This window comes from Hemicordylus capensis, chromosome 10, assembly GCF_027244095.1.
Source record: "Hemicordylus capensis ecotype Gifberg chromosome 10, rHemCap1.1.pri, whole genome shotgun sequence".
Taxonomy (NCBI): Eukaryota; Metazoa; Chordata; class Lepidosauria; order Squamata; family Cordylidae; genus Hemicordylus; species Hemicordylus capensis.
The window spans coordinates 28,984,129-28,996,238 of NC_069666.1; the positions used below are offsets into that span (position 1 = coordinate 28,984,129).

The window sequence follows — 12,110 nt, forward strand, 5'->3', positions numbered from 1 at the left end:
TGTTTCAGATGCCTTGAAACTGAATTAATACAACTATGTTGTTCATTTACAAATTGTCAAACATGCTTAAAAAAAAAAATCTTGGGATTCTGGACAGCATCCAGATGACAGATGTAAATGGCAAAATACTCTGTCATGTGTCTGAGCCATATGTCAGAAAAATATATTTATTTTTGCAGAAATAACTACTTCACCCCCACCAAGCTTGTTACATCTCAGGGCCTCTTGGTGCTGCCTCCTATATTCACTGTGGGGGGAAATCTTAGCCTAAAAAAGCACACATTTACCTGGAAGAAAGGTAAGAATGCTAGTAAGTGTGTCTGGGATTACAGCCCTTCTGACCCTGATTTTATGTCTTGGAACTTAAATGCAAAATGGGGATGTCCCTCCTGCACGCACGCACGCGCACACACACACACACAGAGTTCACCTGGCTGGTTTGTATGCTGAAACCTGCTCATCTGCATCTGAAACCAAGGCAGGAGCTTCCTAATTGGCGTGTCTCCCAAAACAGAGGCAGCATTGCTGCTCTTTTTTCTTGGAGGCCTGGCCATTCCGAGTAAGGAGCGTGTGAGGTTCCCTGCAATAATCTGACCCCCAACAACCGTGCTTTTGAAAAATCCACGTGGTACAAGTGGTGTACAGTACCACTGCACAAGAGCACAACAAAAAGCACACGAGAAAAAATATTTGTGTGTGTACCTAAAGAGAAGTTAGTGATGGAAAGCTTTAATAGATGCAGTGAGAAGAAAAAAGGGGATTTGTGTGTCCAGATCATCAACGCTAGAACAAACAAATTATAAAATGCTGCTTATCCTCCAATATTGTATTTTTATTTATATTTTTAATTTACCCCCACCACTCACCGTTGCCCCTTAAAAACAGTGAGCAGGGCGGGGTCTGTGTGTGAACAGTTCCATAGAAGTGGAAATGAAGGGAGACCGGAAAGTTAGTCTTAGAGCCAGTTGTATAACTCAGAACAATCTCCCCTCCCCGCAAAATCGCCCCGCTCGATGGTTTTGATCATTGTGGGTTTCATGTCTGTTTCCTTCTGTTGTGTATAAATAAAAATACAAAGCTAAGTAAAAGGCTTGACGCGATCCTTGTGGTGGGGGACGCACAGCTCCAGTCTTTTGAGATGTGGGCTTATCTGTAGGATCTCAGTTTTTGGGAGGTGACTTCACATCTCACAAACATTTTTTCCTGGCCTGGGTAGAGGTGCAAGTCGTCAACCATTTGAGAACAGAAAGTCATTCTAGGAAGAGCAGAGAGAGAAAAACAAGAAAAAGAGAGCTCTTACTACTTATAACTTCTCAAACACGGCTCCCTCGATGTTGGACTGCAACGCCCATCATGCCCAGCCACAAGGGCCAAAGAGAACCCTGCTTTGTAAAAGTCATCCATCTTTCTGCCTGGAGGCACTCAAGGTGACGTGCAGTGTATTTTTTAAAAACACTGGCTGATCCAGTGCAGAGCATCTGTGCCCCTAGTTCACCACCACCACCTTCTTCTTTTGTGCTGCCCACCAGCCTGTCACCCAGTCGCGGCTGTCTGGCAGCTCTCTGGACTCTCACGAGAGCTGCCACACATGGGATTAGCCACGGATATGTCTTAAATATATAGATATAGATTCTTCCATGTCAAAACAAAATGGCAACTTCTGGCCAGAGCACAAGCAGCACTTGCTCCATCACAATGGAGTTGCTTAAGCCATTACTGTGCTAACAACGGCAGTACGAATAAACGCAGTACAAACAGCAGCCACTGCAAGCAATGGCTGCATCCTATCAGCTATGTGGAATGCTGCCTGTCCCCTGGCTGCAGCATGCAAGTGGGAAGGAACTAGTTGTGGCCACCCACTAACGCCCCAGCAGGCTCCTTGCAGGCTGTTCCTGACCTCACACTTACTTCTGTTGTGTTTCTCCTGCCTTGACTCGTAGAGCCTTCACTACAAGTCCTGGCTGGCGTTTGGTCTCCCTTTTGATGATGGTTTGGAAGGTGTTCCAGATGTTTTCCCAAATGGCAATTCCTTCCCATTTCAGTTTGATCATCATCAGCTCACCAATATCTGTGTCCAGAGGGAGGAGGAAAGTATAGGTTTTGTTTCCAGTAATGCCTTCAACTCTGGGGAGGCAGAAAAAAGCAATTATTGAAATGTCTGATGGAATCCAAATTCACACAAGTATTCCGTTTATGGTTTCATTTTTTAAGCTAGAATGTTCAAGGGAACCTGGACAGGAAGAGCTGTAACCTGGGAGAAAAACAATGAGTTTGGAAGACATAAGAGCACGAGCAACAAATCCTTAAATGCCTGAGAAAGATGGGAAGCTGTAAAAAACACAGCACCAGACACACAAACTGCTGAGCAATTTTGTCCCATGCGAAGGAAGGGAAGGCTGGAGGAGACTCATTCAGGAGCACCTCCTGAGTATCAGACTGACTGACTGACTGACTGATTTAAAACATTTCTACTCTGCTCCTCCAGTACATTACTGCTCGGAGCAGTTCACAATACTTATAATACGGTTACAATATAAAATCAGACTAATAAAATTAACCAAATTAAATAAGTTAAAAATCCAAGCTAAAAACTACAATCAAAATTAGCTTTTAAAATTCCAGATTAAAATCTTAAAGCTAAAAACTAAGAATTATAAAAACTATAGAACCTACCAGATTCTGGATGGGGAGACCTGGCTTAGCAGCAGTAGGTGTAAAAAGGATCTAGCTCTCTTAATGGGCCAGAAGTCGAACATGAGCCAGGAGTGTGATGCAGCTGCCCAAAAAGCGAATGCAATCCTGGGCTGCATTTAACAGAGGCATGTTAAATCCACTCTGCTCTGCACTCGTCCGACCTCACCTGAACCACTGCCTCCACTTCTGGGCTGTGCATTTCTAAAAGGACATGAATGATCTGGAATGGGTTCAGAGGAGGGCATCTCAGATGGTCAAGGGTTCCTCATAGAAAAGCACGTCCTATGGGGAATTGTTGGGGGAGCTGGGAGAGGACTTGCTCTTGCGGTGCCTGGTACTCACAAGGTAATGGAGAGGTTCTCAATGAAGTCGTTGCTGCCTGTCAGAGAGAGGGTGAATGTTGGGTCGATTTGCTTCTTTTGGAACTCATTGATGAAGTGGATCTTGAACTGATAGTGATAAACTGTGGAGAGGAAGAAGAAATGGAAAGCAGAGGTTGGCTTACAGAGGGCAATTCATACTCTGCTCTCTCCCAGTTCTAATTTCCACATGCAAGAGAGCTGGGATTTCCTGCTCAAAATACAACTCAGTGGGATGGCGAAACCAGCTCGTTGCTCCAGAGTAACTCCATGGATTTGCTTGACCTAGCCAAGGGGTGGGACTTTAGGGGTTGGTATGTGCTTCCCTCAGCAGTTGTCTTATGTGCTTCTATAGCAGGGCCGACCCTACACATTGGCTGCGCCCAGGTGGCTGAAGCGTGGGAGGTGTCTTGCGTGAGGTTGGCAGGCCTCTGTGCCCCTGCAAGCAGGGTTTGGGGCTGTGTGCTTCTTCGAAATGGTGCTGCCAACCCCAGAGCCAGCTTGTGCTGCAGCGGGCGGCTTCGTTCAGCTTCAAATGGCGTGGTTTGGGGGGTGGTGGGGGCTAGCATTGGCTTCGACGTGCGTAACATTTCTATACTGATGGAATACCGCCCTTCAATGAGAGATTTCAGGGCAGCTTACAACACAATTATTTTGAGGTGCAATAACAGACCCTAAAACACGCAGAACATAAATGCAAAAAGGTCAGCCAATATTTAACTCATCAGATGTCACATGCCTGGGAAGATCAAAAGGTCTTTGCCTGGGGCTGAAAAAGATGTGAGCTAAGCCGCCCGGTGAACCTTCACAGGCGAGAGTTTTACCAGCAGCAAAGGCCCTTTCTCCCTTCATCACCTGTCTCGCCTCGGACAGCAGGGGTACCTGGGGAAGGGGCCTGTGATCATGCATGCAGTGTGAGCTGATACTGAAGAGGGTGTTCATCCCAGTACCTCGGACTTTAAAGGTAAGCACTTTGCACTATCTGCGGAAGCAGGGTGGGTGGGAGGTAACAGAGCTCTTTCAGTCCTGGCCAGAGGGGATCTCATTACCTGGTCCACATTAGCAGTTGCACTAAGTGCACTTCCTAAACAGTCTTCAAAGGCAGCCCCTTGGACAGCACAGTGTAGTAGTCTGAGGTTACCAGAGCATGGATAACTGGATAAGCTATTTCTGTCCAGGAGGAGGCTACTGCTGGTAGACCAGCCTCAACTGGGAAAAGGTGCTCAGACAACCTTCTTAATTATGAACTTGATTTTGCTCAGGTCCTGTTCGTACCTTTTTGTGCAGGAAAGCTTGCTGCTGGTGGGTGGTGCCCTACTCTCCCGCTTCCTTTCAATGGAAAAGGGCATCTGTGTTGAAATGCTGTGGGTTCTTTCTCCCTGTCTGGGTTTCTCACATGATCCTTGGAACCTTTCTGGGAAAGTCATTCCATAAAATCTGAGAGAGTCCGAAATAATAGCGGCACTGTTTTTTCCACCATTATGAAAGGCAACTCTTGTTCTGTGTGTTGACCTTTTGGGTGTCTTAACATCCTTGGAATGTCTTTTCTTTCAACAGTGGGACCAGTTCTAGCAATGTGAGCTTGAACTGTAAGTCCACTGGAGAGTTGGGCCTTGTGGGGGCGAGGAGCCCCCCCAGGAGGCTGAGGCGAGCACCCCTGCAGATCTTGCACCCCTCTCTCGGCCTCAACCCTCCTGTCCACCATAGGGGGATATTACGAAGAGGAGGGCTGGTCTGGTGGGAGCCAGCCTGACTGGTCCCCTGAGCTAAGCAGGGTCTGCCCTGGTTGCATATGAATGGGAGACTAGAAGTGTGAGCCCTGCAAGAGATTCCCCTTAGTGAGGGATGGAGCCACTCTGGGAAGAGCTGAAGGTTCCCAGTTCCCTCCCTGGCGGCATCTCCAAGATAGGGCTGGGAGAGACTCCTGCCTGCACCCTTGGAGAAGCTGCTGCCAAGTCTGGGTAGACAATACTGAGCTAGATGGACCAAAGGTCTGACTCAGTAGATGGCCGCTTCCTCTGTACTGACCTGCCTCACAGTGCTTTAGGTGAAACTTGCTTGTGACTTGCTTAAGGACAGTATAGGAAGGGGAAGGAAGGAAGGGCAGATCGCCAAGGAGGGTGACAGACCAGGTGCCCAGGGAGGTGGTCAGAAAAGCGAAGCTGCTCGGGAAGAGGAGGCGGCTGGTGGTGGGAGACCGTCAGAGCAGCAAAAGGTGTCCTGGGCTATAGGGGGCAGGGGGCCCACTGCGCAGGAAGCGGGATGCAAACTGCAATGCAAACCAGTGGCAGAGAGAAGGTGCCGGAACTGCTCAGTGCCTCCTCCCACTCATGAAAGCAGCGTCTAAGGCGAGGGGTCTGGATTGCAGTCCAGGACTGATGAGGAGCTGGTCGGGAAACCTCACTTGCATCAGTTCGGCTGGGTCTCATTTCTGCTCTTGGATATTTGCAAGCCACTTTGCGGTGGGGAGGTGTAGAACTATGGGGTAAAAGCAGTTGTGGCTTGTCCTAAGGAGCGTGGGGGGGGGGCAGCAGTTTGAAGGAGGCTGCTGAGGTTGCTTCTCTCCCCCCCATGTAGAGATGTGAAGGCCTTGGTGGCGGGGCATTTTTAATTTTTTTTTAAAAAAATTTTTAATTAAAATATTTCTATACCGCCCCCCAAACCTGCCTCTCTGGGTGGTTTTCAATCAAAATCATCTAAAAGATTTTTTTAAAACCACATGTAAAAGCCAGTATTAAAATTATTTAAATCTAAATCTAATTAAAAGCCTGGGTGAATAAATGTGTCTTCAGTGTCTTTTTAAAAATCCCGCCCCGCCCCCCGGGGAAAATGTTTCCCATTCTCCTCGCCCCCCAAGCTTTCCCGGCTTCCATCCGGGCCTCTCACACCTCTTCTCTGGCACTGCCTGCAGGTTGGCCATTTGTCTGGACGGCCAGCCTGGGGCAGGGGGGGGGGTGGAGAGCAGCCCCAGCTGCCTCGGGGGGTGGGGGGGGGGCCTGCCTGGCTCCTGAGGACGAGCTGCTCCTGGGCAAGAGAACTGGAGGCAAGGATGGAAAGGGGGCACGTGCCAATGTGGGCAGAGGCGTGCCCTGCTGCTGCTGCTGCTGCTGCTGCTGCTGGCGGCACCCACCTTTGAACGGCACCTGGGGCCGGGTCTTCAGGAAGAGGCTGCGGCTGCTGGGCACCCTCGTCTTCCGGATGTGGTAGCCCAGGGCGTTGCAGCGGCTGGCCTTGCAGTGGAGGCACTGGCCCCTGTCAAAGGTCTGCATGTCCTTGCACCAGTAGCCCATGATCTGCTGCTGCTTGCGTGGCAGCGAGTCGATGAAGAGATGCACCGACCTTTCGTGGGAGCATTTCACGGTCTGGGTGAGCCCTGCAGAAGGACAGACGTTGAGGACCAGGAGCGGCTTTCTCCAGCTGGGCCCTTAGGAGAGGCATTGCAGCCGGGCGACGCCTGAGCTTGACTGAGGAGCCCCGTTGCTAGAGCTGGTGGCAGCTGCCTCTGTGCGGCTTTGGAGGGCCGGAAGGGATTCCTGCCATTAGCATTGCCGGGCTGGTGGCTACTGAGCTAGGCACACCCCACAGACACAGGGGAGTCTGAAGAGAAGTGCCCGGAATGGGGCTGATGCAGGAGGCAGAAGTCTGGGAGACGCAGCTGGAGAGCCGGCAGAAAGGAGCCAGCCTCAGGACGGGGGGTGGGTGCTGTTTGCTTCGGGGGAACTGAGCCTGATTATTCCTTGAACAACATTGATCCTCCACTTGTCTGCTCAGAGTGAGCATCAAAATCACACATTTTATGACTGTTGTAAGTAACGGACAGAAATCCCAATTAAACCCTAGCTGCCAGTTTGCCTGTTCGCGTACGTTCAGTGTATAATTGTAAATAAACCAATATCACTCCAGTGCTCTCTCCTCACAAGGCAATAAAGTTCTGCAGGCAAGCGTCCCTAGAACTTCCTTCCCCAGCCAGAGGAGAACTGGTCTGGTGGTCGCAAGCATGACTGGTCCCCTTAGCTAAGCAGCGTCAGCCCTGGCTGCATCTGAATGGGAGACTAGAAGTGTGAACACTGCAAGAGATTCCCCTCAGGGGATGGAGCCGCTCTGGGAAGAGCAGAAGGTCCCGAGTTCCCTCCCTGGCAGCATCTCCAAAATAGGGCTGAGAGAGACTCCTGCCTGCAACCTTGGAGAAGCCACTGCCAGTCTGTGAAGACAATACTGAGCTACATAGACCAGTGGTCTGACTCAGTATATGGCAGCTTCCTATGTTCCCCCATCTAGGCCCCTTCTTACCGGTGATTCCATACTGGACAATGTGACTGTAGAAGTGCATGATATGGCAGCCTGGTTGGAAAGTTCCGCCGTTGGGGTAGAAGTCAAAGTGGGCCACGGGCTGCTTGATCCCAACACTGAGGCCCATCTGCTGCTGGGTAAAGGTGTGGATGGCGTCCACAAAGTCTGCGTCGTCTGGCGACAGGCGGTCCGTTGGGGACATGCCTTCGAAGAGAGGGCCAGCAGGATCGAGGCCTGTAAGAAATGCAAGCCAGGGATGGTGACAGAGGCCACCTTCACGGCTACAGGGAGGAGCTGCTGCTAACTTCTCAGAAAAACATCTACAGTGGAGCATTGTTGGCCCTGGATTCTCCTCTGGGTCCAGGGTGCCCCGTGTGCAGCTGAGCTGGTTGAGGCTCCTGCAGCCTGTCTCTCTGCAAAAGGGCTCCCTGGCCAGGAGGCGTAGGCCTTGTGCCATGGTGCCTTTTCATCATATTTCAAAGCGGCCCCTGGGTCATCTCAGGCTTCCTGCTCAGAGGCTGGGCTTTCCCTTGGAGGTGCCATCCCAAAGGGAGGGGCTTTCGAGCTTCCAGCCGGAACAGGCTCATCACAAGCAGACCTTTCTCTGGGGCAAATCAGACGCCATCCTGTTGTGTCCCCCCGCCCCTGCCCCCTTTCCTCACTGGGCCTAATTGGAGCTGGGGGCAGCCTTTCTCATCTCCTCTGTTGCAAACTGGGGCTGTGCTGGGGCTCAGCACAGGCCCCACTTCCTCGGCCCCCTGGAATCAGTGGGAGTTCTGCCAGACCTTTCACTGGGAATCACAAGGGCCTCAATTAACATGACATCGCATGATAGGAGCCATTTCAACCAAGCACACTTCAGCGGGCCAGACAGTCACCGTTCAGGGTGCAATTAGTTTGACGGCACTGAACAGCTTCCAAAGAAGACAGCAATCATGTTCCCAGGAGAATAATTCCAGGGAGATTGTCCAGCACAGCAGGTGCTGTGGGAGAAAATGTCAGCATTCTGCACCTTTAAAGAACAAGTGTTCGGAACACCCCCCGGGACAATAATCTTCACCTGATGTGCCCTGGGGTGAGGCAGAGCCTCCATTCAGGTGCAAGGATGGGGAAAGGCTCCATGGATTTGGTGGACTCCTAGAAGCAGGCAGCTCACCGTCCAGCAACCCAAGAAGACCACACCCATGATGGCTCTTGAAGGAGCCATCGAGCGGATGAGGAGGCAGCCCTTTGGGTCATGAGGTTGTTCTCGACCAGCAAGCCTGCTCCAAAGGTTAAGAACGAGCAAGGCTTCTCTGCAGGCCCCGTGTCCCATCTGCAGGATCACCCGAGAGGTGTCCTGGCTCTCAGCTGTTTGTTCCAGACGGAAGTCACTGTGGGCCCCCTCTGGGTGGCTTCAGAAGCCTCAGTGCTTCCTAAAGCAAGGGACGGCCAGCTCTGGGTCCCCAGCAGTGTTCCTTCCAACAGGGACTCCCAGATCTTGTGGACTACAACTCCCAGCACCCCCAGCTGCAATGGCCTTTGCTTTGGGATTATGGGAATTGTAGTCAGCAACATCTGGGAGTCCCTCTTAGAGGGAACACCAGTCCCCAGTGTTGGACTATAGCTCCCATCATCCCCAGCCACAGTGGCTGATGGATATTGTAGTCCAACGTTTGGGGACCCCTGGCCCTGTGCAGCCAGGACAGTCCCATGGCTGCCCCACTGTGCATGCCCCCCCCATCTACACCCAGCAAGCCAGACGCTGACAGAATGCCCACCCAGCATTGTGCCAACTGGCCTCTGTAGAACACCTCAGATCTCTTTAACTTAGTTCCCTGGAAGTGTCCCAATCTGTTTGGGGGTGTGGCTGCACAGTAAGGACCACCGTTGACTGACATCTGTGAGAGCCAATGATCACCAAGAATTCAGAATACAACCTGCATTTAAGCCATTCACACTGGGGATGAGAATCCCAGACAGTGTGTTAAAAAAGAGCCTGTGTAGTACTTTTGAACCGACATTGCAAATCATAATGTACTTAAACATCTAAAAGCATGACCGTTGTTAACAGAGCACTGATCCTGCATGCAGAAATATGAGACAGACTTGACAATCTCTGCTCTAGCTGGAAACGTTCTTGGGTTGCAGTTCTTGAGGATTTATTTTAAAAATTATACACAACGTGTGTGTTATTTCTTACCGGTAATTCTGCCGATCTTTTTTGCACCGCTAATATAACTTCCAGCAAAGCCTGACACGTGGGCCCCCAGGCTGTAACCAATCAAGTGAGCGTTGCTTCTGGAAAACTGAACTGATTCCTGGAAGGGAGCAAGAGCAAGTTTTAGGGACACGAAAACAATCTGGGGGGTGTCCCTAACTTTGTATTGTTCCATGTTTTGTGCTTCCTCAAGCAGCGGGAGGTTCCAGGGGCAACCTCGGAAGAGGACAGGCTCAAGGTGGCTTTTGCAAAGAACTGGGCTGCAGCAGTCCTGCTGCCTTCCTATGAGCACCAGCCTGAAGGTGAGGCATCAGGAGAGGACCAGCTGTGAGGCCAGCAACAGGATAGTATCGGTCAGCTGGCTTTGCCGACAGAAAGGGCTCTGATGTGGGGGGTGGGGAGGAAGTGAGGCAGAAGCCAAAGTCCAGCTCAAGCAACAGAGATTCAAGAGTGGGGCAGAGGCAGGGAGCCTTGGTCAAGCAAATCTTGGGTTGCAAAGGGAGCAGTCTGGGGTGAGGGTCAGGGCAGGGGAGTATGTGGGGCTTCGTCATCGAGACAAGTTGCTCAAACTAGAGGAGGATGCAGGAGAGCTGGTCTTGTGGTAGAGAGCATGAATTGCCCCCTCTGCTAAGGAGAGTCTGTGTCTCATCAGAGGAGAGCTGGTCTTGTGGTAGCAAGCATGACTTGTCCCCTTTGCTAAGCAGGGTCCACCCTGGTTGCAGAGGAATGGGAGACTAGAAGTGTGAGCAGCACTATAAGATATTCCACTTAGGGGATGGAGCCGCTCTGGGAAGAGCAGAAGAAGGTTCCAAGTTCCCTCCCTGGCAGCATCTCCAAGAGAGGACTGAGAGAGACTCCTGCCTGCAACCTTGGAGAAGCCGCTGCCAGTCTGGGTAGACAATACTGAGCTAGATAGACCAGTGGTCTGACTCGGTATACGGCAGCTTCCGATGTTCCTATGCCTTGGTTTGTATTTGAATGGGTGACTACATGTGAGCTCTGTAAGATTAGAGGATGGGGCCGTAGTTCCGTGGGAGAGCATCTGCCTGCTTGCATGCAGGACGTCCGAGGTTCCCTCCCTGGCAGCAGCATCTCCAGGTGGGGCTTGGAGGGACCCTTACCTGCAACCCTGGAGAGCTTCTTCCTGTCAGAGTAGACAATCCTGAGCTAGGTGGACTAAGGATCTGGCTCAGTATCAGGGAGCTTCCTTTGTTCCTAAGCCAGCAGCAAGGCCCCTCTTCGTTTCCCAGGTCTGGCTGGGCTGGTGAGCAGCGGGACCCCCTCTGGCCATCCCCCCCTGGATGCAGGAACGAAGATACCCGAGGCTTCAGTCCCCTTGCCTCAGACCCACGGAGCCCACTCTAGCCTTGCTGTTAAGAGGGGGGAACCCCAACTCTGCCCCACCCCACAGGCAGTGCTAATTCCTAAAACAATCTCAATGGTCCAGGTGCCAAATACATCACAGTGAATCTCTGCTCCTCCCGTCCTGAGTGAGCTCACCTCCAGCCACTCCAGGAAGAGAGCGATGCCTTGGCCGACGTCGCGCGTGTTCTGCACTGCGATGGGGTAATGCGCATGCGCCAGGGCGAGCCAGTCGGCAATGATCACGTTGGTCTGGCTGAGCTGGGATTTGAGGGCTTCGGCTAGTTTCCAGATCCAGCCTTCCAATCTCCCATCCACCTGCAGGCAAAGGAGAAAAACCTCTCAGGCTGTGGCTGGAAGGCCAGAAGGCCAAGCTAGGCTGACTCATGTGCAGCAGAGGGCAGGGGCCTTGGGGAGGCGACCCCCACGACTGCCCCCCACCAGCTGCCGAGTCCAGCATCCCTCAAGAAGCCAGGTGGAGCTCCTCACCGACCATCCATGGACAATCATCACCAAAGGGAAAGAGGCATTGAACTGGCACTGCTCGAGCGAAGTCAGCTGGTTGAACTCTATCAGGCAGCTGCCCTCCGCCGTGTCGGAGTACAGCAGGAACTTGATTGTGGAGCGATGGCGCTCGGTCTTCCTTCGCATCGGCTGCACCTGTGACTCCAGCGGCCCTGAAAAGAGACGTTCCAAATACAGCTACTAGGAGGATGCATAGTCTCTCTCTCACTCACTCACACTCACTCACACCCCTCTACCTCTCTTTCTATAGAGCGCGGAGCTTCCCAATACTGGGGTCCCCCCATGTTGTGGGACTACAACTCCCATCAGCCAAAATGGCCAAAGGAGTTGGGAACCCCTGATTTAGTGGGTTGCTGCTGAAGTCCTGGGAATCTGTCTCGCCTGTTCTTGGAAGAGAGGTGACGGCTAGATGGGAGCTCCCTGTTCAGAGGCAGTATACCTTTCAATACCAGTTGCTGGAGAGAGCAAAAGGGGAGAAGGCTAGTAGTGGCTGCATCTCCTGCTTGTGGGTTCCCCAGAGTCATCTGCTTGGTCACTTTGGGAAGCCGCCGGATACTGGGCCAGAAGCAACTTCGGTGCCCTCCAACAATGGGCTCTTCTTACGAAGAAAGTAGGAAGCCCCCTGCAGCTGGCCAGTTTTTCAATTAAGGGGTTCATCATAGGTGGAGCTGGGGGGGGGC

General features: G+C 51.9%; 1 protein-coding gene across 2 annotated transcripts in view; it reads right to left on the reverse strand.

Annotated features, from left to right (window-relative positions):
* Positions 1 to 811: 811 nt before the first annotated feature.
* Positions 812 to 12,110, reverse strand: part of LIPC (lipase C, hepatic type) — a 34,531-nt gene continuing 23,232 nt past the window's right edge. Inside the window, exons 1-9 of one of the 2 annotated variants that reach the window (XM_053273095.1) lie at positions 11,870 to 12,096; positions 11,395 to 11,582; positions 11,044 to 11,223; positions 9,526 to 9,643; positions 7,344 to 7,577; positions 6,184 to 6,426; positions 3,037 to 3,157; positions 1,909 to 2,124; positions 812 to 1,255 (exon numbers count right to left, since the gene is read on the reverse strand). In XM_053273095.1, coding sequence (XP_053129070.1) covers positions 1,147 to 1,255; positions 1,909 to 2,124; positions 3,037 to 3,157; positions 6,184 to 6,426; positions 7,344 to 7,577; positions 9,526 to 9,643; positions 11,044 to 11,223; positions 11,395 to 11,582; positions 11,870 to 11,954 — 1,494 coding nt within the window. In that variant the 5' untranslated portion in view covers positions 11,955 to 12,096 and the 3' untranslated portion in view covers positions 812 to 1,146. Of the gene's footprint in view, positions 1,256 to 1,908; positions 2,125 to 3,036; positions 3,158 to 6,183; positions 6,427 to 7,343; positions 7,578 to 9,525; positions 9,644 to 11,043; positions 11,224 to 11,394; positions 11,583 to 11,869; positions 12,097 to 12,110 lie in introns of those variants that run through there. The other variant, XM_053273096.1, reaches the window with a different exon arrangement.